This window comes from Xiphophorus maculatus, chromosome 9 (genome assembly GCF_002775205.1).
Source record: "Xiphophorus maculatus strain JP 163 A chromosome 9, X_maculatus-5.0-male, whole genome shotgun sequence".
NCBI classification, from domain to species: domain Eukaryota; kingdom Metazoa; phylum Chordata; class Actinopteri; order Cyprinodontiformes; family Poeciliidae; genus Xiphophorus; species Xiphophorus maculatus.
The window spans coordinates 206,263-232,583 of record NC_036451.1 but is presented as its reverse complement, the minus strand read 5'-3'; the positions used below and the strand labels follow the sequence as shown (position 1 = coordinate 232,583).

Genomic DNA, 26,321 nt, shown 5'->3' with positions numbered 1-26,321 from the left:
TGTTCAATGTCCCTTTCGGGACTTGATCCGACAGATCAGCCTCACAGGCTCAGTGGTTGTAGATGTTCCATCGGTTCCCTAGTGCTATTACATTTCTACATCGTTAGGGGGCAGCACAGTTAACGGTATGGCGATTTCGTAAGAGGAAGAACTTCATGTTCCATTAAGCTTTGCGGTCTCGACCTTGGATATTACACCATCAAGCTGCAGCATGGGGGGCAAGGAGCCGAATGTAAGTGCTTTAAATAAAGGTGACCCAACCAGTGTGTCCTTTCTTTTCTTGATATGTTATTAGTGGAGGTGCGCTGCTTACTGAGGGAAGGTCCACTCCATTAAAGGAGCCTTAGGTCGGCATGTTTTACTAGCTGCCTCTGCTTTGCTAGCGTTAGCCTCCATTATAGCTGCGTATGAGTTTGGTTTGGTCTGGAAACAGCGCCGTGCTCCTCAGGACTCTGTTTGGACGAACACTTCCAGTGTTCAGCCTGCTGTTCTCAGACTGGTTGTTTTACTCTAAAATTACTTTTGACAGGTTACTTTTCCTCTTAACTGACATCTTAAAACTTCTGACTGGTACTTTTATAAAATTATCAATTTAGCTTCATTTTAACACCTTGATGATCAACTCATTCTCATCACCTTTATTCATACAAACATGCAGCGCTTCATTCAGCACCTGAGGGACCTGACTGGCCGGATGTCTTCGTCTGGGGGCAAAGGAGCAGGACTGGGACTGAAGCTGCTGCTGGGAGCTGGAGCCTTAGCATATGGCCTTAAAGAAGCCACCTACACAGGTACATTGCCTTAACTGCCATCGGGCCGTTAAGGCAGGTCAGGTCAGGTCAGGGCCTAGGTTGGGCCCCTGTTCAAGCAGAACTGTTTGTCTTAATTTTCCACAAACAACTTGAGAGTAGCTTCCCCATCAGCTGGAATATCATAGAAAACGAAATTTATTTCTACCTTGATATGTTAATGTTTTCAGCCTTATTCTCATAGGGAACATGGGTATTGGTCATTGTGGTTGAGACACATTAGTGCTGTATCCAGACATAGTAATGGAAAGTTCAGCGAAAGAAAAAACATTGATGCCCACATCTTCAATAGGATTGTCAAATAATGGAAAGCTTGGAGGAAGAGTGGAGAGAACCAGAATCTATTGCCGGTTGTCTCCAGTCAGAGAGGGTTTGGTTCTGGTTCTGGGTCTGGTCCACTGGGTTTTCTGAAGTCCAGTGAACTCAGCTACCCATAAGGATGGAGATGCTGATCTCATTTTCCAGCAGGATTTGGTCCTGACCCAGAGTACCAGGTCCTCCTCTATCTCCATGGTGTCACCTCCAGCTGTTGAACTATTTCACTGTGAGGAGAAGAATGTTTGTTTTGCTAAAGTGAACAGGAGCAGATCACACTCTGACCTGTTAGGATTCACTAGAATAAAAATTAGGGTTGGATTAACTCAAATAAACCAGTTTTGAGGTTCTGATTGTTTTTTGTGTTTTTGTCAGCAGTGTGTTTTAACTGAAACTTGTCCTGTGTGTGTGTGTGTGAGCAGTGGAGGGCGGCCAGAGAGCCATTATCTTCAACAGGATTGGGGGGATGCAGATGGACACCATTCTGGCTGAGGGGCTTCATTTTAGGTACACTCTGCTGCCCTCTGCTGGCTGGTCCTTCCAGCCAGCAGAGTGTTGTTGTTTGCTGTGACAGATTTCAAACAGCACCGTTCTAATGTCCATGCTGCAGGATCCCGTGGTTCCAGTATCCAATCATCTATGATATTAGAGCTAAACCTCGCAAAATCTCCTCACTGACTGGAAGCAAAGGTGATAAACACTAAACACACACCTACACACTGCTACTCAGGTACATTTTGTGTTCTTCAGCCAAGTAGAAATATTGTGAATTTTGTTACTAAAGTTAATATAAAATACTGTTAGGAAGCTGTACTTGTTCTACATTAAGAGCTTATTATGTTTTATAGTGTTTGATAAATATGAAATCCATGGTTGGATGTAAAAAATCTTATTTTTGCATGTGTTGTCTAATGTAAGAACTGCTAATTATAGTTTAGTGGAATTCGATTTAGAAATGGTTCCAGTACAGTCCAGCACTACTCTGCCTCTGTATACACACACAGTAACATTTTAGCTTTATTCATGTAGCAAATTAAAAAGTAAGCAGTGTTATGGAGTGTGTTGTAGTAACAGTCTCTCTGAGGTCAAGTTGTAGAAATTTAAACCATGAAGTTCATGGAAGGTCTCTGCAAATGTACCTCAACACTGTTATCTAGGATAGCTTTACTGTTTCCTGCTTTTCTTTCACTTCATTAGAAATATGAGAAGTATGGATATTTGTGTTTGCGCAGATCTGCAGATGGTGAATATTGGAGTGCGGGTGTTGTCCAGACCCATGGCGTCCAGCCTGCCTGTAATGTACCAACAACTAGGGAAGGACTATGATGAGAGAGTTCTGCCTTCTATCGTCAATGAAGTCCTCAAATCTGTAGTGGCCAAGTTCAACGCTTCACAGCTCATCACACAGAGAGCACAGGTGCTACTGACTCCCACACTGTCTGCCGTTTCATATTACAGCATCGATAAATCAGCCCCAGTTCCCTTCATTTTGGGGGTATCAGCTGATCAGCTGATACGTGCATGAAGAATTGATCTGATCCACAGATCTGATCCTCACATGTCTGAAAATATCTGCTGTACTCTTTGCTCTGCAGTGAGAGGACAGCCTTACTGACTAGGTCACGTCTGCATGTTAACAAGTCACTGCACTGTTAGTTTAGTGCCTTTATCATTATATTTAGTAACTTTTCAGAAAACAAAATTGGTATTGGTAGGCCTGTCGCGATAAACAATAAATCAATTAATCGCATGATAAAGTAAAACTATCGACCTCATTTTAATTATCAGCTTTATCGTTTCTTCCGGCCATTTTCTCTTTCTGTTGATGACACTGAATGAAAAAAGTCTCAACTCCGGTGCTCCACTGACTCCTCCCTTCCTCATTTCCTTAGTGTAATGCCCAGCGCACACTACACACACTATCTTAGATCTGTCAGCCGATTGTCGGCCTGACAAAACCTGAGAGACCAGAAACTAGTTACTACAATCTACCTGCAATGCATGTGGCTAGTGTCAACGTAAAGTCCTGACTGAATGAAAATCATTACAACCTATTTATGTCACGTTAAGGAAGAACAGCTGAAAAGTTACCGGGTTTATCAACTGTGGTAGCAATTTCGCTCCAACTCCTCCCCTTGTCATTTCTATATTCTTTGTACAAAATGTTGAATAAACATTAATGTTGTTTCCACATATCATCTCCAATGCCCGCTTGGACTTCGGGTTGCGCCATGTCAGCTGTTTGGGATTCCCCTCTATAATTTTCCCTCAGAAAGCACTGAGGGGATTCCGCTCAGTGCTTTCTGTTACATTCAACCTGTTGCAGGTTGAATGTTACAGGCTACCTGTTACCTTCAACAGGCTGCGTTAACTCTCCCAGTCAGCAGCCTCGACGATCTACCGTAACACACCATAAACTACAGGATGATCAGTTACGAAATCACAAGCGGCAATCTTAGAACGCCCAACGTTCTAAGATTGCCGTAAGGGGAAAATCGGGGCAAAAAATCGTGTCGTGTGAACTATTGCATCAAGTAGGTGAAACTGTTGTTGGTGTGTCCAGGTTTCCCTACTGGTGCGCAGAGAGCTTGTTGAGAGAGCAAAGGATTTCAACATCATTCTGGATGATGTGGCCATCACAGAGCTGAGCTTCAGCAGCCAGTACACTGCTGCTGTGGAGGCCAAGCAAGTTGGTGAGTCTGGACCTGTTGGCTAACATTCTACTGACACTGGAGAGAAGTGAAGCCACTAATGCGTGTTTCTATACAGTCAGGACCAAAGGTTTTCAGATGTAGGTTCAAAGTTCTTTTCCACTTTGGCCAACATGAGTCCTGAATCTGTGCAGCGAGCTAAAGATGAGGGTTTTGGTATTGAGACCTTCCAACCTGTAGGGTTTGGAGCTCATCGCTAAACATAGATCTTTTAAAACCACAGGAAACATGCAGAAAGCTGCTTAAATATACAAGAGTTTAATTGTAATCCCAATAGAGATTTTTTCAACTGTAGTGTTATACATTTTTAATTTGCCTTTTTCACAAAAAATATAAATAAAAACAGAAACATATTTTTTTCACAACTGATCCTCCACTTACTTAGATTAGCATTTATCTCTTCAGAGTGTCTCCCTTCCAATCACAAATACTTGCTGGTTAAATACAAATCATTTAAACTCTGATCCTGCCAGGGTTATGAATACTGTTGGACTTAACATGATATGAAAATATTCAGATTTAGTGAGCATTGAGCACTTGATTTCAATTCCTAAGATTTACTGGAGTAGAACACCAAGCATTGAAGAAAATGATACCAAGAAGAGAGGAGTTGATTAAATACTGCTTATGCATCTTTAGCCCAGCAGGAGGCGCAGAGAGCACAGTTCTACGTTGAGAAAGCCAAACAGGACCAGAGACAGAAGATCATCCAGGCGGAGGGGGAGGCAGAAGCTGCTAAAATGGTAACTGAATGTGGACTGAAGCATATCCAGCTGTGTTTGTTTTTAATATGGAGTCCAACACTGGATTTTCGCTCAACATCCACAAGTCGTCTTTAGTTGCTGTTAAAGCTGCAGTGTGTTACTTTTATAAAAAAAAAAAAAAAGTGTTTTACATTATTTGTATTTGTTCTGTCACCATATTGACTGAATAATGAAAATCTGAGAAACAATCTAGCTCTTCCACCTCCTCCCAGTGCTACTATCAGTCAAAAACAATCAGTCAGGAGGAGGGTCTTAGCGCTGTCAATCATGTCTGTGTACACACTGCTCATGCTCAGTTCTATTCCTCTCTGCTACACTAGTTCCCCACAGCAGATCCTGTCATCAATGCTCAGGCTAGTTAGCATAGCAACTGATGACGGCAGATAAACAGTTTTTATGGAGTAGTAAGCTGTTGTCTGCTGGTAGCACATTTAGCAGCACATACACCAGCACAACCTTCCTCTTGTCTCTGATTGGTTGTTTTTGACCAGGTAGCAGATGCTAATAGTAACATGTGGAGGAGCTTGATTTATTCCCCCTTCCCCCACAGATTATGGATCTCATATTATACTGTCATGACTAAGTAACAGTTTTTACAAACATGTAAGAAAACATTTTTTTATAAAGGTTACATACTTTGACTTCCAAGTGCTTAATAATTGGCCTTTGACTTGATTAGTTCAGTGTAATGTTACCTGAAGGCATTTTCAACAATCTTCTTGATCAGAATACTGATATGTTTACATCTCAGTATGTGAAAGGTCAGTTTTTGTGTGTTTGTGACCTTGCATTACACTTAAGCTTATGTTGACTAAGCACTAGTTGGTTTCTCTCAGTTGGGCCAAGCTGTGACCAAGAACCCTGGTTACCTGAAGCTGAGGAGAATCAGAGCAGCTCAGAACATTGCTAAGACGGTTGGTATGATCAGCCTCTTCAGGAGCTTTGCTGATGATGAGTTATGCTAAGTTGAGTGTCTGCTTCTAGGTGTCTGCATCTCAGAACAAAGTGTACCTTAATGCTGACAGTTTGGTTCTGAATCTCCAAGATCAGACGTTTTTCAACAGGTAAGTTCCACCGCCAGACTCAGCTTTACCTATCTGACTCTTTATCATACCTCCCTTTTCATTCTGAATGATTCCCAATTAACAGAAAGGCAACAAAGTAAAACTTGAAGAATCTTTAAGGATTGAAAGTGTGTTGGCATAGCAACATCTTTATTTCCTTTCACCTGGCACCACAGATGTTCTCTGGCTTTAGAGTTTAAATGCTGAGGCTCATCTTTGAAAATTTAATATGTCGTTAATGAAGTTGCTAGCTGATGCCTGACCTGTTGGTCTCTCCCACCTGCAGCTGCTTTTTGATTTCATCACTCGTCAAACATCTTAATCTAAGATTCAAGGAGCAAAATCAGAAATCGAAAACCCTGCATTTTAGTTTATTTTATGCTGTTCTTTTTCCAGTTTTTCGACTGTTCTGAAGAAGTGAGGAGGACATGACCAGTGGCAGCACAGCAGACGTCTTATTAGACCCACAAAATCATCATCCATCAGTCTGGACAAGTGGGAAAGAACTGACTTTGTTTTATCTCCTGGAGATTTAGGAGTTGCTTTTATTACCTTTTGAAGTATGTACAATTATCTATGTGTAATAGAATAAAACTGGATTATGCACACTACCTCAGCCTAGTGCAGGAGCCTTATGTTAACAAACCTGTTTTAAATGACCGTTGCTTGTATCAGCAGTATTTGTAGGTTAAATCATTTTTACTCACTCTCTTTTTAATCAAACTAGGCTGCCTCATTTTTCAGCTTTAAACACATTTTCAATAAAAATCTTTGTCACATTCAGAGTAATCTCAATAGGCTGGTAGTTGAATTTTATACAACCTGAATTCCAGAAAAGCTTACATTCTTTAAATTTGGACAAAATGAAAACTAAGCTGATATTGTATTCAGTCAGATAATGAACAGGTTGGAACTGAGATTATCCATTGAATGAGTTAACTTCAAAGGTGAAACCTGCTACAGATTTGTACATGGTTGGAGAGGGCAACAAATTACTAAAAAAGAAAGATTCAGCTGGGAGAACATCTAGCAGGTCATTAGATGTATTGATACATCTAAAGTCACTAGGTGGCAGCAGTTTTCAATCTATTAGTTCGTATTAGTATTAGTTAATCTACACTAAAATACTGGTGCTAACGGAATTGTTTTAAACACATCTACCACCATAGAGAAAAGGTGAAGTTTGACAGTGAAAAGAAAAACAATGGAGTTTGACAGTTTTAGGTCCAGACTAAGATATTTTTAACTGAAAGAATAAAGTCATATTTGATATACTACAAAGTCATTAAGACAAGAAAATGTATTATTTATAACAGATAAAGCAATTATTTATTAAAACAAATGTATAAGAAAAAAGCTTTGATAGAGTGATTAAGATCTGACGTGACCAGTTGAGCAAGTCTGGTTTTTCCTTTGAAATAAGCAGTTCTTTAAATAACCGTTTCAAATCCTGTGGCTCATGATTTGATTCTGATGTGTTAAGATTAAATATTTTCCTATTTGTAAGACCAATACCCACATTAACTTTACAAGACCCTCATTATTCCTCATTTACAACTTTGCTGTCATCAGAAAAACTCTTAGTCTGACTCTACTTCGTCTTAAGTAACTGTAGCTCTCAGAAGAAAGCCAGGATGTAGACCAAGCCTATTTACTGGAAGGTAAAATGTTATGCACTTTTCTTCTCTTCTGACAAGCTGAAATATAAGCAATTTTGCACAAATTATTAAATATAGTCAGATTCACAATAGTGAGCCTCTCCCCTGGTCAGATAGCGGAGGACCTTATAATGTGGAGCAACAATTCATTACTTTAAACTAAATGTCACCAATACCAAATACAGGTGTATAGATTTTTACAAAGTCCAGTCCAGAAGCTCTAGTTGTCATTAAGTGGGTTCCGTCATGAGTCCGTGGTTGTCATTCACAAGAAGCTGACATTCACCAAACATTCTGATAAGGTCGACCAAAAAGTTAATAAGTTTAACTTCTTTTGCAAATAAAATCAGTTTGGATTATGTTAAAAATTGGTTATTTTCTGTAATTCTCTGATAGAACATGTCCCATCAGCTATCCATAAGAGACAAAATCGAAACAAATCAGAAAAGTGACCAGTGAAATTCTTGGTGTTAAATTAGCTGAATTTATAGAAACACTTTTAAAAAGTCACACAGAATACATGCAGTGCTGCCCTGAAGAACTCTTCAGGGTGGATTTGAGGTCCTACCATCAACTAACATTTTAACTAATAATTATTAATTACAAAAGCTACTGATGCAATTCCCATCACATCAAATGTCATTTTCAGATTTTTTTTTTAGATTCATTCTCATAGTTGAAGTGTGAAAATTACAGATCACTGCATGAGGGAAACTTAGAAAATCTGTGGTGTGTCAAATACTTATTTTCCCTACTGAATGAATGTATTGTTGTTTTTTCCTGACAGGTTATTGAAACGGATGTGTACTCTTCTCATTAATCATTGGAGGGAAAAAAATCGTCCTTGGCATTTTCCTGTTTTTTACATTGCCCATGGTATTTTGACAATTTCACAATGAACTCCAGTGTTGGAGGTTGGAAACCTCCATGCCATCATTCACAGACTCAAGACAATGTGAACAACGTTCTCCTCTGAGGTTTATAGTAATATTTAGTATTACTCCATCATCAATCATTAATCAGCTGAGGGCATTATTAATTTTCGATTCAATGCATAAATATGTGTATACTTGCTGTGTGTTTATTAGGTTGGTCTTTAGTTTTGTATGCCATTTTTACCAGAGCTCTCAAGACATGACATGTCAAATAAGAAAGGTTAATTCATTCAAAAGATAGCAATATTTTCTACCCATAAAGTTCTGACTATGATAATTAAAGAGTTCACATAAGAACACCACAAAACAGTTGAAAAGAGAGAGAGCTCTTTATGTCCCGAAATAACTTCTTAGAAGGTTTTGGACATTCCACTTTTACAAAAACAACTCTGGATTTTAGCACCAAACAAAGGCAACAAATATCTTTTAAAATGTGATAAATTTTGAAAGAAAAAAAGATTTGATCCTTTTTGCTGAACCATCAGGTGAGTTCATGCCTCATGTAGGGATGCGGCTGCGCAGGTACTCCAACACTGCATCCGTTCCCTTGGCGACAATGGCTGCTCTGGGTGTGCGGAAAGGATTCCCTTCCAGACTCAGGCATCTGAGGTTCAAACAAAGTTCAAGTTGACAAAGAGTAACATTTTACGTTTATTTATTATTTTAGCTAAAAATAATTCAATAGCAAAACATGTAAAAAGTTTCCCAATAATGCTTCTTACCTGAGGCTGGTACACAGGCCCAGTTCAGGAGGGACGCTGAGCAGGTCGTTGTTGGACAGATCCAGGGTGGACAGACTGAGCAGCTGCATCAGACGGCTGGGATCTACCCCACCCACCTGGTTGTTCCCCAGCATCACCGTCTCCAAGGATACAATCTGATACAAAGCTTCAGGGAAGGAGTTGAACCTGTATGACAACAAATTAATATCCCCCATCTTGTTTTTTTATGTTCATTAGATGTAGGTCTTTGTTAAATTATTTTAGTAATAATTCTATCAAGTCCATTACACAGTTAGAAACCCCCAATAGATGTATAGTTGCTTCAAAAGAAAAGCTCATGTTTACTTGTTATTTATCTCTGGAAACAAAAGTGATTTAGTAGAAGTGTTTGTCTATGTTAAACATAGATGAACATTTCTAGACATACTTCTTCCTAGAGCTACCAGCTCAGTTTGGCCATACAGGTGGGAGCGGATAGAGGATTTTCCTCTGTGTTCACACCACAGCATGTCAATGAGATCAAGACCAGGGCTTTGACTAGGCCCAAGCCCTTTGTTAATCCTCAATAAGTCTTTGGTGATTCTGGTATGTTTGGGTCATTGTCAGGTTTCTGGGTCGAGTTCTGCTTCCACTTTTTATTTTGTAGAAGCACCTTATGAAACACCATACAAGTGTCTCATGACTCAAATCCCTGACCAATCAGTGACCAGGTCTTCTGTCGACTTCTGAAAATCGGTTCAGATGAGAGAAACGGGGCCGGTACCGGTAGCTAACTGAAGAGCCGACAGTCAGGCGCACTTGAGTTTTAAAATGGGGACTACACTCATTCAACTGGTGGCCCTGATGTCAGACACACACACCCACCCACGCATATTTCTGCACTGCACTGCATGAACAGAGTATGGCAGCAGTCTGCTGCTGCTAAATGGCTTTAAAATAAAAAAAAAGATCTGGGTGATGCTACCTGTTGTAGTTTAGCACAATGCATCGTAGTTTGGAAAGGTTCTTCATTTCAGAGGGTAAATCAGTCAGCTGGTTGTTCCTGAAACAAGGAAGGCACAGACTGTTTCTGGTATGGACACAATACATCACTTCATTATACATGAGCTTCACTGTAAAATTCAAAGAGTTATTTTATTGTTCTGCTGCCTGTTCAGAATCTCCAGATGTGAGGCTGACCTCAGTACCAACAGGAAACTACAGTAGCTTTGGAGCTAATCAAATTGCTCCCTGCTCTTCCAACTCATCGCCATGGTCACAGTCATCACACTTGCATTAGGTAGCTTCCTCACTATTTGCTGCTAAAGGGTGCCAACCTGACAAGTCACCTTAAAGGGCAAGGATTATGCATTTCCCAGGCACATAGTCCCATTTTATAACATAATCAACTGTTACCTTCAGTTGTTATGAAAATGCTGTATTTATATCAAACATACAAGACATGAAACTTCACAGTTTAATGCCTTAAAATTGGCCGTTTACAACCGTTCTCAGGAAAGAAATAAAAGGAACGCTAAGAGCACCACTCTGGTTTATTTGTATTTATATTCAGGTAGAATATGAGTTCTGAGAACACTTTGAATAGATTCAATAATAAATATCAAAATGAATTACTCCAAAATGTTTTAGAAAAGTGGGAAGGAACCACAGCTCTAAATGTGCCATAAAGACATAAACCAATAGGAATCAAAAGTTAAGGACAAAATAAATTCATGAATGTGCAGACCTGAATCTGAGTGGACTGTGTCACTATTGACGTTTCATTTCCTGGTAGCTGAACAGAACTACGATGTGAGCGTACCTGAGGTCAATGTGTGTGAGCTGCTGGAGGGAGCAGATGTCAGCAGAACAGCAGCTCAGCCTGTTAAAGCCCAGGTTGATGTCTGACAGCGAGGAGCGGAGCTCCAGCAGTCTGCACACAGCAGGAAGGGGTGGGGCTTTATTACATCAGGCAGTTTACCCACAATCCTCTCTGGTGCAGTGATACGCACCGGAGTGGGAAAGCTGTCAGCTGGTTCCTGCTGAAGTTAATAGAGGTGATGGCCTGATGATCTGCAGCATCAAACACCTGGTCTGGAACACTGGCTGCCTGTTTGTTACTGAACACACACAGTAACACACACTTGGGTAAAACACAAATATTAATAAATTCTGCAGTAAAACTGTGGTCCACTAGAAAATTAGAACAAAAACAAGATTAAACACATTAGACATGCATCAGTTTTCCTTTAAGTCATTTTACCTTGGTGTTAACTCATTCATTATTTTAGTCCTCCAGAAGTTCAGACCAGACTGGGCAGAATCTGGTCTAAAATTTTACATTTAATAATACTTTTTGCCCTGTTTTGTAGTAGAGCTACTTCCCTTATTTCTCACTGTTTGCTTTGAAAACTGTTTCCTATGAACTGTTCCAGAAAACCCTCCAACTCTGGTCTCTGCTATACATTCCATGAAGAAGGAAAGATGTTTACCTTTATATACCAGGAAAATCCATTGAGATTAAAAAGCTCTTTTCAAAGGAGTTCTGGTCAACAGGCAGCAAATGTTATACAAGAAAAATAGAAAGCAAAGGAGAGCAAAGAGCTGAAGAGTTCAGGTCAGAGTGACAACATGTTGGACCAGTTACAGTCAGCTGCAGCAGAATTCAAGCACATACCTGAACAGAACCTCCTGCAGCTCTGATCAGACCTTTGGCCTGGACTGCCTTAGCAACAGTAACTAGGAAACACACCAATAGGACAAGACCAGCTTTCATTGTCAGTGAGTGAAAATAGACTCACCTGTACTCCAACGTCTTCAGAGTTTTGATGTTGTGCGTGTTGACCAGACCTTCAGACGGTAACGTCATGGCAGTGGGCTCAGCCGCTTCCTCAGCCTCCTCTGGACATTAATGGACAAAACAACAAGTGACTGGAAGAAATTTGGAAATATTCCATAAAAGAACAAAAATCATTTACATGCATGATTTACTAAATCAAATAGTTCACAGATGACAAACAACCAGATAATTATTATAGTAGTTTTATTTCTAACAGGAGTTTGAGTGGGCCATACTAAACAGGTTCCTGCTCCTGTTATCAGAGACTCTAAAGAACTGAACTTACATATTCTCTGTTTTTACTGAACACAGCTGTTCTTTACTGAAGTGATTGTCTGGACCCTCTCGCCTCCATGCGTGTCTGGACTAACAGCTATTTGTAGAACTGATTGGACATTTGAAGCTCATTGCAGCAGGATGAAATGAGTCTTTAGTTTTAAATATTTCTGCAGTTAAAAACAAAAATGTCACCTTTAATTCTTCCTCTTAGATATTTCAGAAGGTCACCAGTTCCTTTCTGTGACGAAATGACACTTTAGGTTAGTATTGAGTTAATGTAGAACATGCTTATTAGAAACAATGATAAGTAATGGGTGTGAGGTATTGAAGGCGTTAGACAGTATACACTGAATATTCTAATAGTAGTAGTAGTCTTTACTTTATGTGTCATTCACCCTTACAGGTGCCCAGAACACATGGGCTTACAAGACACAATAAAACATATACAAACAAGCAGACAGACATAAATATTCTTTAAACAAAAAGCATCCTCTTTCTAAGGTGCCAAAATAAACTGTGCTAACTGAAACAAAAAATACTTAAATAACGCATTTTGTCCTCATCCGTTACATAAAAGAAATCTGGATAAACATCAAGTAGTTTAGTAAATAAATAATTTCTCAAGGTCAGGTACAAGGGACAATAAAACAAAAAGTGCACTTCACTCTCAATTTCCCCCAAATCACACAATAAACATCTTCAGTCTTCCTCGGGGACTGAACGAAAACGTCCAGCCGCCAAAGGCAAAGTGTCACATCTGAACTGGTAATTTTCGAATCTGTGAATGGCTGTGTTCTATGGGTGGAAAAAAATAGTGAATTTTTTTCTTCAAACTACAATAACGTTAATAATGTGTGACTATGGTGACATCCAGGTCTCTCTTCCTGTAGCTAGCAGCATGGTTCTGCTGAGCACTGAGTGGAGGCAACCGCCGTCTGGAACGACTCCGACCACAGCTGGAGTCGTATTGAAAAGTAAAACCTGATAAATGTAAAATTAGCATCTCAGAAACTAAAATCCGGCTGAGGTGTGAGCATCATGGGTTGTTAGAGTACATCTGATTGGTCAAACATAATATCCATATGCAGAATGTAAACATCTTCCTGCACAACAAGATACTGAATTAAAGCAGAGCTTTGTGATTGGGACACACCGTTATTGTAATGATAATTAGAATTCAATATGCTGTGCTGCTCTCAGCACTGAAGTATAAAACATTCTGTAAAGGACTGAAAATAAAACATCTCAGCACACAGCACCTGACTCCACACACAAAACCTAAACATGAGCATCTTCAGACATCCAGACGGGGTCAGTGAGAACTCAACACAGTCAGCTGAACATGAATGAGTTCCACGCTTTTGGAATGCTGTGATGTCAGCTTTCAGTTCCTGCACAGACCCAATAGAAACAGTGTGTGTGTTTTTGAGGTGTAACCTACAGTCAGAAGTTCCCTCCTGATTCCACGGAGAGGGTTTCCCTCCAGCAGCAACACCTTCAGGTTGGGCAGCAGGCTCAGAGAGGCGGGAAGACTGCTAAACACACCACAGTTCCAATGCAGGTGGAAAACACAGCGGCCTGCATGCTCAGAGGGGAGGGTGTGTGTGTAAACGCCTACGTGCTGATGTCGTTGTTAGTGAGGTCCAGCCGGGTCAGAGTGAGCAGCAGGGTGAGTTCTTCAGGAAGATTTCTGATCTTGTTGTCTCTCAGTTCTAGAAGAGTCACAGCAGAGAGACAGGACAGCTGCTCGGCCTCCAGCAGCTCCAACCGGTTGTTCCCAGCAAACACTTCCTACAAACACACACACACAGAATAGTTTATTGCAAACTTTGCCAATACACAGCTAGACTGGGTAACGGGTCATCCTAGAAACCATAGTTGTGGACTGATTGCCATGGTTACCCTGAGAGAGGGTGCAGGCAGCTGCGGCAGTCGGCGTAGCTTGTTGTGTCGCAGGTAGAGCTGCTCCAGAGCCAGCATCCCGGCCAGGCTGACGGGAACGTCAGTCAGCTCATTGTGGCTGCAGTCCAGGAGCTTCACGTCTGCCGGGCCGAGTCAGAACACAAAATGCTTCAAACATCTACATGATACCTGACAGCTACTTATATTTAACAAAGCAAAAAAAGGTTTTCATATTTTATAACAGCGTAAGCAAAATTAGTAAATACATACAATACATTTCAGAATTTTTTTGGATACATTTTGATAGAATACATGGAATTAGCAAAGCAGCGTATCTTTTTTTATTTTCACACAACCAACTTAAATATACCATCTCAATTCTCTGTGTGTTTTGTTTAAAGCACGTGAAAAAGTTATGACTGAGTTTACTAATTAGACTATGGCTAAAGTGTGGTTTCACACCAAACCACACTTGTTTGTTTTTGTATCATGCCTACTGCTTACTGTGCTGTCCATGATTAAATAAACTTCATTTGAACAGTTTTTTGAAAAAAATAACTGAACATGACAACCAATAAAAGTCAATGTGTGATTACTTATGTGAATTTTCATCAAACAAGTGTTCATGTTTAAAAATCACAAATTTTGCTATGACAACAACAGCGTGTTGTCATGGTACTCTCACTGCAGCCACCCCTGCTCCTTACCACACACCTCCCCCCAGACAACACTACACTGACAACCCCCCCACATACCTCAGCACAACCCCCGCCCCACATCACCACAGACCAGGTCAGAGAACAGCTGAGGAAGCTCAAGCCCAGGAAAGCAGCAGGGCCAGACCAGGTGTGTCCAAGGCTGCTGAAGACCTGCGCTACTGAACTGGGAGAGCCACTACAGTGGATCTTCAACCTCAGCCTGCAGCTAAGGGAAGTGCCCACCCTCTGGAAGACATCCTGCATCGTCCCAGTGCCCAAGAAGAACAGGCCCAGCGAGCTGAATGACTTTCGGCCCGTGGCACTTACTTCACACCTGATGAAGACGTTGGAGCGGCTCTTCCTCGGCCTCCTCAGACCCCAGGTGGAACATGCCCAGGATCTCCTGCAATTCGCCTACCAGTCAGATGTTGGTGTGGAGGATGCCATCCTCTACCTGCTGCACCGGGCCCACTCCCACCTGGATAAGGGCAGCGGCACGGTGAGGATCCTTTTTTTGGACTTCTCCAGTGCCTTTAATACAATCCAGCCTCTTCTGCTCCAGGATAAACTAAACAGCATGGGAGTAGACCCGCACCTGGTCACCTGGATCCATAGTTACCTCACCAACAGGCCGCAGTATGTCAGGCTGAAGGACACCGTGTCTGACACTGTGGTCAGCAGCACAGGAGCCCCCCAGGGCACAGTGCTGGCCCCTCTTCTCTTCACCCTGTACTCCTCTGACTTCCACTACAACTCGGAGCTGTGTCACATACAGAAGTATGCTGATGACACAGCCATAGTCGGATGTATCAGGGACGACAGAGAGGAGGAGTATCGCTGTCTGGTGAGGGACTTTGCTCTCTGGTGCCACACAAACCACCTGAAACTCAACACCGCTAAGACGAAGGAGCTGGTTATAGACTTTGGGAGGTCCAGACCAAAGCCGAGACCAGTCGCATTAGAGGGAACTGAGGTTGAGGTCGTGGACTCCTACAAATACCTCGGGCTGTGGCTGGACAGTAAACTGGATTGGTCAAAACACACTAGCCACCTGTATGGGAAAGTGCAGAGCAGGATGTACTTCCTGAGGAGACTGTGGTCCTTTAACATCTGCAGCAAACTGCTCTGGATGTTCTACCAGTCTGTGATTGCCAGTGTCCTCTTCTACACTGTGGTGTGCTGGGGAGGCAGCATATCCAAGAAGGACATGTCCAGACTGGACAAACTGACCAGGCGTGCCGGCTCTGTGGTCGGCATGAAGCTGGACTCTCTGGTGACGGTGGCAGAGGTGAGGACACTGAACAAACTGCTGGACATCATGAATGATAGCAGCCACCCTCTACACGCCGTCATCAGCAGCCAGAGGAGCCTGTTCAGTGACAGACTGCTGCTTCCCAAGTGCCGGACCAATAGATTTAAGAACTCTTTTGTCCCCCATGCCTTCAGACTGTACAATTCCGCATTGGGGGGGGGAGGTGACACAGGACAGAGGGTAGAAGGAGTAGTGACCCCTTGTATTTTTCTCCATACTTATCAGGTCAAACCACATAGTGCAATACGTTATCACTGGTCAATCTATCCGCCAAATTCTTATATTTTTTTTGTGTTGTATTTATATTTACTTATATTCTATATTCTTATTCCTTGTTTCTTGCATAATTTAAGGTTTTTCTTGCATAATTTAAGGTTTTAGTTACTCACATTTAGTGTGTACCTTAGTATTTAATTTGTATTTTTGTATTCTTTGCACCTTTGCTTACTGTGTGTTATCTCTGTTTTTTGCCTGGGAGCTGCTGGTAACTTCAATTTCCTGAGGGAGTCTTCCCAAGGGATCAATAAAGTACAAGTCTAAGTCTAAGTCTAACAATGCAGGCTAAGCATGCAGCCTGCTTGTAGCCTCAGAGCTGCTCTTACTTGCCAGCTGGCCCAGGCTGTCAGGCAGACTGCTCAGCTTGTTGTGACAAAGGGATACTTTCTGCAGAGCTGAGAGACGGCCAACACTGGAGGGCAGACGCTTCAGAAGGTTGTTGGACAGATCCTTCAAGCAATAACAAAAAGAAGAACACAGGCATCAGTAAATGACAAAACACAGCAGAGCACACACTGAAGAGTGTATCAATTATGTGAACTATAGCTGCCATTGTGAAGCAACCTGGTTAACAAGTAGTTTTGTTTGAAGAACAAATGCTGTGAAGAAGTGGTTTGTTTCAGTCTGAGTGGAATGTCAGATCCCCATTTCAGCCAACAGAGGGAGCTCATTCCTACAGCTTCTAGCTGCTTTCAGGGATTTAGTTTATGACAATACCTCTATGGTCACCTATATGTTCACCTGATCACGATCAAATATCGAACTGAATCTTTGATCCATGTTGTCCATCTCTGTGAGTTGAAGGTAAAGCATGGTTGCTGGTTCATCCTGACCCAAAACCAGCAACAACAACCAGACAACTGCGTTCAGTTGAGCTCAGCACAGGCCAGGATCATAAGGTATTCAGAAAGCACTTCACACATGGTTTACACACCTCTGTGTGTGTTAGGAAGTGACTGATACAGACTGGGTTCTCAAACATAACTCAATATGTTATGTTTGTGATTGGCTGCGTTCACAGCCAATCACAGAGCTGCTTGAATCAGGGACCTGGGAGAGCAGTGCCTCATTAGATACCATGACTCCTTGGCACTGACCTGCAGCTTACAGGAAATGATGTTTATACACTCTTAGAAAGTATTAAATACACCTTCTAATAACCTCATTTTGTTCAAGGTTCTAATATTGGAAAATAAATTGTTGCTGTCCATCAATGTGGGAAAGATACTGAGGGCATTTCCAAACAATCTACATTTCATCACTCTATTTTCTTTTCCATTTACATCATTTACTTTGATCAAGGAGCCATGATTAGTGAAACTGTCACAACTTTCCTTTAGGACTGATGAGGAAAGCTTGTTAAGATGTCAGTAGCAACCAACCCATGAGGTGATGCACTGAAGGTCATGAAGGACAGTCACCCCTTCATTTGGTTCTGTCACTTTTCCGCTGAACTGCAGAGGACCAGACCAACTGGGTCCAGTCATGCCTGTGTCTCACACAGGCCCATACATCTCTACTAGGTAGAACAGACTTCCCTCATTTCCATTGCTCCCTCTGATCTGAACCAGAATGTGGATGAGCTGCCCTAACAAATGAAGAGGCTGAGTTAGTCTGGTCTGTTGACAGCAGAACAAACAGCTCCATCACAAGATCCTCTTTCATATCAAAAGACAGACGTGAGTGTGTGGTGAGTTACCAGCTCTGTCAGGTTCCCCAGCTCTCCTATTTCCTCTGGCACAGTTTCCAGGAGATTCTGCTGCAGTGTGAGGGAACGAAGGTTGTTCAGGGAACACACCTCTGTTGGCAGCGATGACAGCTTATTATGGCTGTAACAAAAACACAAAGTTAATTTGGATTTGAAACCACTCAGACGATAGTTTTACTCAGAGATGAATCTCAACAATAAAGCGATGATCATGGCAGTCAGCTTCAGGCTCAGTGAAAAGAAGTGCTTCATCTATTCACCTGCTGTGTTCTCTCATGCAGAGAGGACACATCAAATTTCTGTGATTCTTTTCCTTTATTTTGTCCAAACACATGAAAACACACACATTATTCAGAGACAATGTCCTGCTCCTCTTTGTGCTTCTCAAAAGGTCTAATTGTGAAAAAGAAGATAGACTGGTGACTGTGATGTCTCCACAGAAAACTCACCATGAAACTGACAAACTGTACCTTAGTCGCAGCTGCAGAAGCTCCTGCAGCTCTCCAAGAGCACTGGGTAAACTGCTCAGCTGGTTGTCATGAAGCTGCAAGAACAATTTGGTGAATAAAAGCTTGGTTGAACCTAAAGAAAATCAAATTATCCCAATAAAATACATCAGACAAAGTTTGTACAGATATAAAGTGTCAAATTGACAGTCCAGTAAGAGATCGAGGAGACTCCAGAATGGTTGTCATGGGAGATTCAAGGATTCCTCAAATATGCATGAAAGAATTAAAGCAACTCTCCAGGAATGTTTTTGATGAGAGAATATTGTTACAAAATGATGGAAAGTTCAAAGAAACGCCATTTCAAGGCAACATCCATCCATTAATACAAGTTGGGTGTTTTTAACTTTTACCTTGATCCAAAATTCTCCACAGAAATGTGATTTCTCACAGAGGGTTCATATAAATGCTGGTGTAGGTGAAGCTCCTCAGCAAATAGTCCAGTTTGAGTGAGAGTTGGCACTGAGCTTCAGAGATGCTGCTGCCACAGCAATGCACTGACGGGCGTCTGTGGTTGGTGCTCACCTGCAGCTTCCCGCCCTCCTCAATGCATCAACTATAAACCTGTCTTTCAAGAAGAACTCCGCTCCACCGGTGCACAGTGGATCGGACCGCAGCAAAGACACATGCAGTCTGGAGTCACTAGTATATTAAAAAAACTATTAAAAATGAAAACAAGCAACACTCAGACAGGTGGCAGGACAGGTAAAGCCCGCCAGGCTTATAATACACCGGGGGAAACCCTGATTTTGTTTAGCTGAGAAAAGTAGAGACAACTTCTTCTTTCAACTTCTTTCTACTGGGTACAATTTTTTCATAACTTGATAACTTGCATCAACTGAATTTTTTTGGCTTGTTGGATCTTATGCCCCAATCTTTCACAAAATGAACGTCTTTTAATCTCTGCAGTTGGTGTTGGAGTTGATTGTACTTACATCCAGTATAGTTAGTGCAGGTAAGAGTTTGATGTCTTCAGACATCTGTGTTAGTTGATTGGACGACAGCAGAAGTTTGGTGAGGTTGGTCTGTTCCCACCAGCAATCTGATCCTCCAAACGATACGTTCTCCTGGGCTTCCGCTGATTCATCAACGTTAAGCCGATACACATTCTGAGGAACTGGGACACATGATGACTCAAATCGCTGAAGATACAAACATAATTCACTTAGAACACCACAGTGGTACATGCTGACTAGTTTAACCAATGTTAAAGAAGATAGGATGAGGGCTTAGGTAGATTGTTGAGCCTCATCTGTGTAGTTTAGTGATTTGTGGATGGGAAGAATAGAAACATAGAATGGATGAGTCCTTTATTGTCCCACAGTGGGGAAATTCAGGAACAGCATTAAAGTATGTAGGTTCAGAAGGACACTTATTGGGTCTTGCGGGACTTGTATCTCAATCCAGGGTTCCATATAGAACTTTATGTCTAATATGCCTTTGAAATCATTTAAAGTTATCTGTAACACATGAATCAAAGCATGTTAGACTTCCTCATTGATAGACAACAATAGACCACAGAAGAGGAAAAAAAGGCACCTTATCTGTCACAGATAAGAGGAGATATACCTATACTTATACTTAAAACAACAAAATGACCACAAATTATGTGGCTAATAATAAAACAAATAAATGTTAAGCTTTGAAACCTGACTTGATCTGTTCAGGTTCAAACTGGTAAAACGTTTTCTTCCTATGTAAAGAAACCCTGCAGATTGCATAGAGTCACTGACTGGCAGCATGGCAATAGTGGACAGTCACTAGCATTGTCATAAAACAATTAAATGTGGTTTACTGACCATCAGAGTTCACTCTTCAAAGACTTTATTAATGACTTTATCCGTGATAATCAGATTCATTTCTTTTGTCTCTCAGAAATCTGGCTGCAGCAAGAGTTTTTTGTTCATATAAATGAGTCAACTAATTATTCAAAATTTCACATTCCTTGAAGTACTGCATGAAGAAGAGGAGTACCAACCATCTTTCAGACAGATTATTCACTAACTCAGGTTAGTGAATAAATAGCTACAAAATAGCTATTCAAAATAGCTACAGTTATTTTGAATATCTAACCCTAGGCTTTTCCTCATCCAAATCACAATTACAGCTAAACTCAATTAGCTCAACCCATAGGAGTTTTCTAGGGTACATATGAGATGGAGTGTGAAGTAATAATAGTACTTCTCTATTACCCTTGCCTGTCTGATCATGTTTTAATAATATTTGTGATTAATGTAACCGAGTCCTCCAAACCTCTGAGAAAATTTAACTGAAGCAGAGATTGACTTGTAACAGCTTTTAAAGTATTGTTCTATTTCCTCGGTATCTCAGAAAAACACCATAGAGGTTAGGAATCAGCCCTTCAGCTGCAAGAGTAACTCTCCCTCCTGAGCAATGCTCAGGAGAGAGCATTGCTTGCTCAATAATTTACTAATTAGACATTAAAACTAGAAACAAATCAAAAGATGGATTCAGGAGCAGGTTTGAATGGACGTTGTGAAATATCTACTTGCATCTGAACAGCTAGATCAGATATTTCTGTTCTAGCTGTGTACATTTAAAATCATGTCAAATATACATAATTAGGTGTAATGATAATCACAGTAAATGAGTTTGCAATCACGGTGCCTAATTCTATGGCCACTGATTACTACTACTTGGCATACAGTTTATGAAGTCATCATGTACAGCTCTGAGTTATGCATGGTGTATATGGTAATTGCTCTATACAGCTGGTCTTCTTGCCACCACGACCCTCTGCGCCCAAAACACGTAAAGTTGGCAAGAGAACATTAGAGCGGTTGTGGATGTCAGCAGAAAAAGACGAAAATATAATTTGAGTCTTGCTTTATTCTCAATGTCTTCCAATCCAAACCAAAAATAAAATGAAGTAAAACCGTTGGTGTCTTCTCACCTCACCTTCTTAAAGTATACATTCGGGTGTGAAATATATACATTGTATGTGCCACACGGTCAGAAAACAGCGACACCTACAGTCTCAGAGACGTCGCCGCGAAGGATAATCGTTCTTCATTTGACGTTGTTGTTCCTTTCTCATACATAAATAAAAATAGACAACAAGGCATGTGTGCTTACCTTCAGTCAAGCCTCGGCCGGACAGATTGAGCTGGCCGCTTTTCCTGGCTGCTCTTAGCAGCCCATAGGGAACAGCTGCCTCCGGTTTTGGGGTTCGAAAGCCCGCCAGACTGTCCACATTACCCGCCCTTTTGAAACGGGACATCTTCCTCTAAAATGCAGACAAATGAAATGTGCCTCTCCCACACCCTGTAACCGCCTGCCTAAAACGACAACACAAACTTCTCTTCCGCCCCGGATCCTTCACAATAAAAGTTACCCAAACTTACGCGCAGGTCCCGGGTTGGAATGAAACACTAACGAAAATGGAGGAGAAAATTCATCCCCTAAACCAGGGGTCGGCAACCTTTTCTATTCATAGAGCCATTTGGGACCGCCTCCCAATAAAAAGAAAACACTTGGAGCCACAACCCATTTTGACGTCATATATATAAAACCTATATGCTATGTACAAAAATCGATACTATGTTGCGTTTATGAAATCAACAAACTGCTGCAGAGAACACAAAATTTTATTTCTGCATTTAACAAAACGCATTTTACACTTTGTTGATGCTCAATTTCAAACCAAACATCCTCTGTCTATTTGGGTCTTTGTATTTAAGAAATAAAAATCGAAACTTACCCAACCAGCACTGAAGGAAAAATAGAAACAGAATGCAGTCACCTGTCCTCCTCTTATTCAGGAGATAAAAATCAAAACTTATCCAAATATTATCCACCGGCACTGAACGAACCAAGCAAACCAAAAAATGCGCAGTCTGCTTCTGTGTCCCGTAGTACGGTACTACGGAGCCCTCTAGGGGACATGGGGATTTTTTTTTCTTTTGCGTTCCCTCGCAAAACTTTTGCGTTCCCTCGCAATACTGCACTGGTCATTTATGCAGCATAATTGAATACTGTAAGTCTTTCTTACGGTGGGCGCCGTACTTTATGCTTTAATATAAGGTTATGTGAGGTTTTTCCATGAATGTTAGAATCTTTTTGTGAAATATCTGAAGTTTTATATCTTTCTTTCGGATAGAAAAGCCCCACAAACCTACGATATAAACAGAAACCTTCCGTAAGTAGGAAAGAAATAAAAATACATCCTAATTTGGACTATTTCTGAGTTATTATCGCGGGTAATAAATCATCTGACAGTTTTGATTGTGTCTCTGTTGTGTTCTAGTCTGAATGGTTTAAAGAGCTGCTTTCAGTGCTGCTCCATCTTAGCCTTAACAGACATAAACATGCAGGAAAAAATAAATCGATTTTCAATCAGTGTTTTGCACCAAACAGATTTTACTGTTAACAAGTTTTTATTATTAAAAACACGACAAACTAATGATGGTAAAGGGCCGCACTGGGTTAACGGGAATCTCATCTGTCCGTGTATCAATCAACTCCAGATCATTTCTTTGTTCTGTCACAATTATCGATTTATTCCATTTTGATTATTATGTTCCAAACTTTGCAAGGACTGACCGCCCCGCTCACCGACATGACGTATATTTTGGGTGCTAAAAATGTTCAAAACTTTTGTTTTAATGTTACAAGTTTACCATAATCTTCAGATTTAGAAATTTATTTTAAAATGATTTTAATTTATAATTTTTTAATGATTTAATTTTAATAAAATATTCTATTTCCCAAAGTCACTGGGAGCCACAACAGAAGGATGAAAGAGCCACACGTGGCTCCGGAGCCATTGGTTGCCGACCCCTGCCCTAAACTCTAAAATTGTTCTCATTTTAGAAAACGAGACATTTAAGTACTACATTTAATTAGTAATCGAAGAAAAATACTTTCAAATGGTCCAAACAGTCAATTGAGACTAAAATCAATGAGTAGCCATAGAAACACCGAAAATGGCCCTAAGAGTCAACAGTTTATTTGCAGACAGAAAAACTATTAATTAGGCTTTATCAGTTTCAGAATGACGCAAAATGTTAAAGATGCAAACAAATGGTCTCTACATATGTTCCTAGTGTAACACCTGCAAATCTGGTTAGTTCCCTAAATCCTGTCCTCTGATTTCAAGCTACTCATTTCCAATGAATGTACAATATAAAGAGCAATAAATAAATAACAAAAAAACAGGGTATTGACTTTATGAGTAGCTAATTGGTGTAATTATAAATTATAAAGGTAGATTAAACTTTCACCCATAAAGACACAAGCCTGAATCAAATGAAAAGTTTTAGCTGAGCTAATTCATTTGCTAACATATGTAACACCCTGCTTTGTAAAGTCCCACTCTTCATGGGTGACAGAGGCCAAGTTCTCATCATCCCAGACCGTCTTGACTTTAACACCAAGATATACAGTATTTTACAGCTTTTCATATGCATGCTTGGTGTATGGGTGTCATGTTTAGCATGGTTGATGCAGGAACAATGTATATGGACTTGGAATTAGCATCACTAATTTCAAAAATTTGTGGAATTTGGCAAATATTAAAATGTCAAACACGTTTCAAACCTATTGCTGAAATGTATATTTTAGAGGATTCCCAGTGACTTAGAACAAATGGAAACCGTGGTTGGCAGGCGGTGAGGTAGCTTTATTCTGCTTACCCTGCATACTGCTCCACCCAAATGGTGGCGGAGGCACCACCACATGGGCAACTAAAGGAATCACTGACATGTGCTCTCTGTCCAAAAAGGTGAAGAAATATGAATCATACAAAATCAGATGGTTCTCTGAAATTTTCAACATTTGATCAGGTGAATATAACCGTGCAGATTGATGAAAACTACAGACAAACACAAGGGTGCCCAATGGTGGTGCCCGGTGGCAAAAAGACAAAGCTGGTGTTTTCAGTGGCTTTCTAGATTTGGTAGCCTCATTGGATGTGTTTCTATTTTCTGTGTATTTTGATTTAAAAATTTGTGCTAGTTTTAGGTTTTTCCAATTTAGTTTGTAAATCCTTTACTTTTAGTTCAACTCCTCCAATGTTGTTTCTGTGTAAATTTGTCTGCTTCTCTCAGTTCCTCAGTTCCAAATACTCCACCCAGATTAGACTCACCTGGTTTTAACAATGCTCCTTACTCTTCCTCAGCATTGAAGTTCCTTTGTCTGCCTTTGTAGTTATGTGTGTATAATATGTAATATTATGCACACACATTTTGTGCTGATTCTGTGCCTTAAAATAATTTGAACAGCTCCTGGAGAAGTTTCATAATTTATAAGTTGATGTAAAAATAATGTTTGTTTTAGCCACATAAATTATCATGTACATGCAGAAAACAACTTATTGCCAACAACAGCTTAGAGTTGCTCATTCATATACATACACTATATTGAAAAAAGTATTCACTCACCTGAATTGACTCATATATGAGCTGACATCCCATTCCTAATCCAAAGGGTTCAACATGACGTTGGTTTGCAGCTAGAACAGCTTCAACTCTTCTGGAAAGGCTGTCCACAAAGTTTAGGAGCATTTATGGGAATTTTTGACCATTCTTCCAGAAGTGCATTTGTGAGGTCACATACTGATGTTGGACGAGAAGGCCTGACTTTCAATCTCCGCTCTAATTCATCCCAGAGGTGTTCTATTGGATTGAGGTCAGGACTCTGTGGAGGCCACTCAAGTTCATCCACACCAGACTTTATGGACCTTGCAAAAAACAAAGTCCATAACATATCGCAAAGGTAATCAGGAACCTGATTGGACTGGAACCTGTATATGGGTCGTGCGCTTTACCCTTGTGTCACCGCCATGCCCACTTTCACAGTTTTTAAGGGTCAAGATTCACACAGAACAAGTCGTTGCAGTACACGCTGGTGTTAATTAGGAAAAACCAAGCTGATAAGACCACAGATGTTACAACACAGAAACAGCTTTTCCTTGGGAGTCCAACATGATTTAATAGCCATGCTTTTGTAATGTCTGAACAGCCTTTTTCCTGACAATGACTCAGAAACTCATTGATCAGGTATATAATGGCAGAAATATGATGAGAGGTCCTCAAGCTTGAGTACAGCAAAGACCGGTGAGCATTTTTTAATATGCCCATTATGTGCTATGGTCAATGACTAATTTTATTATGCGGCAAGCCACTTTTTATTTACCAGCAGTGAGAGATTTTTTTTCTGACTGGAGTGGTATAACCAGTTTTTTCCCTGGTCACTCAATCAGCATTGTTGATGAAACTGTTGAAAGAATATTGCCAAGAGTTTCACTTGGAGGAAGGAACTTTAGCAGTAGGGTTATCAACCCTTATTAGAACCAAGGTAGTGCAAACCATCTTCGTTTTTGAAAGGTGGTTGGGAATTTCTGTACAGGGTTTTTCTGGTGTTTTCATTTGGGTTTTTCAACCAGTCTATTATGGTCGACTATGTCAAATATAGCACTAGGATTGAGAAAGACTGAAATGAAAAGTTCATTCTAAAGCGGATGTCTCTGTGTTGCCACAGCTGTCTCTGTGTTGTGATGAAAAACAACTTTTTCTATAATTTTACTAAGAGTAGGTTTCATACAGGCTGTTCATGAGTGACTTGTCTAGAGTATTCTTCTTTTAAAGTAGCTTAATCACTGTTATTTTTAGTCATTGATGAAAGATACCTAAAAGCATTGACATATGTACAATGTCTAAAGGTTCTAATGCCATTCTATGTGTAAGACTTAAACAAATAAATATTTGACAGGCTGTGAAGGTAGTAAGTGGTTGAATTCAAGTGATGTATGACGTCATCCAGATTCTTGTGAGTGATTGGACAAAACTGTCATGATTTTTCTCTGTGGACACAGAGGTAACACA

General features: G+C 40.6%; 2 protein-coding genes across 5 annotated transcripts; one reads left to right on the top strand and one right to left on the bottom strand.

Annotated features, from left to right (window-relative positions):
• Nucleotides 1-135: 135 nt before the first annotated feature.
• LOC102219432 (prohibitin-2-like) lies at nucleotides 136-6,275 on the top strand. Its single transcript, XM_005812882.3, has 10 exons — nucleotides 136-232; nucleotides 659-791; nucleotides 1,547-1,631; nucleotides 1,735-1,814; nucleotides 2,357-2,541; nucleotides 3,688-3,817; nucleotides 4,475-4,578; nucleotides 5,436-5,513; nucleotides 5,584-5,663; nucleotides 6,060-6,275. Exons 1-10 carry the CDS (start codon nucleotides 212-214, stop codon nucleotides 6,082-6,084), a joined length of 921 nt encoding a protein of 306 aa, XP_005812939.1. The 5' UTR covers nucleotides 136-211; the 3' UTR covers nucleotides 6,085-6,275.
• Nucleotides 6,276-7,791: 1,516 nt separating this feature from the next.
• Nucleotides 7,792-25,088, bottom strand: lrrc40 (leucine rich repeat containing 40). 4 transcript variants are annotated; one of them, XM_023338910.1, is made up of 16 exons: nucleotides 24,879-25,088; nucleotides 21,574-21,724; nucleotides 19,413-19,594; nucleotides 18,442-18,515; nucleotides 17,963-18,092; nucleotides 16,590-16,713; nucleotides 13,978-14,117; nucleotides 13,694-13,866; nucleotides 13,517-13,610; nucleotides 12,268-12,313; nucleotides 11,759-11,858; nucleotides 10,970-11,077; nucleotides 10,780-10,890; nucleotides 9,943-10,020; nucleotides 8,979-9,164; nucleotides 7,792-8,860 (listed from the first exon to the last, which is right to left on the bottom strand). In XM_023338910.1, the coding sequence occupies exons 1-16, from the start codon at nucleotides 24,999-25,001 to the stop codon at nucleotides 8,755-8,757; spliced, it is 1,926 nt and encodes a 641-aa protein (XP_023194678.1). In that variant the 5' UTR covers nucleotides 25,002-25,088; the 3' UTR covers nucleotides 7,792-8,754. The 4 variants fall into 4 exon arrangements, with proteins under 4 accessions (XP_023194678.1, XP_023194679.1, XP_023194680.1 ...); XM_023338911.1 differs by having other exon boundaries at nucleotides 13,517-13,607; nucleotides 24,879-25,087; XM_023338912.1 differs by lacking the exon at nucleotides 24,879-25,088 and adding an exon at nucleotides 22,199-22,352.
• Nucleotides 25,089-26,321: the final 1,233 nt, after the last annotated feature.

Excerpts from the sequence above, each read along its gene's own strand:
- LOC102219432 (XM_005812882.3), top strand. The coding sequence starts at position 212 with ATGGGGGGCAAGGAGCCGAAT. Across the intron at positions 792-1,546 it reads TAAAGAAGCCACCTACACAG|TGGAGGGCGGCCAGAGAGCC; the intron begins GTACATTGCCTT and ends GTGTGTGAGCAG. Across the intron at positions 4,579-5,435 it reads AGGCAGAAGCTGCTAAAATG|TTGGGCCAAGCTGTGACCAA; the intron begins GTAACTGAATGT and ends GGTTTCTCTCAG.
- lrrc40 (XM_023338910.1), bottom strand. The coding sequence starts at position 25,001 with ATGCTCCTAAACTTTGTGGACAGCCTTTCCAGAAGAGTTGAAGCTGTT. Across the intron at positions 12,314-13,516 it reads TCAGGAGGGAACTTCTGACT|AAAGGAACTGGTGACCTTCT; the intron begins GTAGGTTACACC and ends ATTTCGTCACAG. Across the intron at positions 11,859-12,267 it reads TCTAAGAGGAAGAATTAAAG|AGGAGGCTGAGGAAGCGGCT; the intron begins GTGACATTTTTG and ends ATTAATGTCCAG.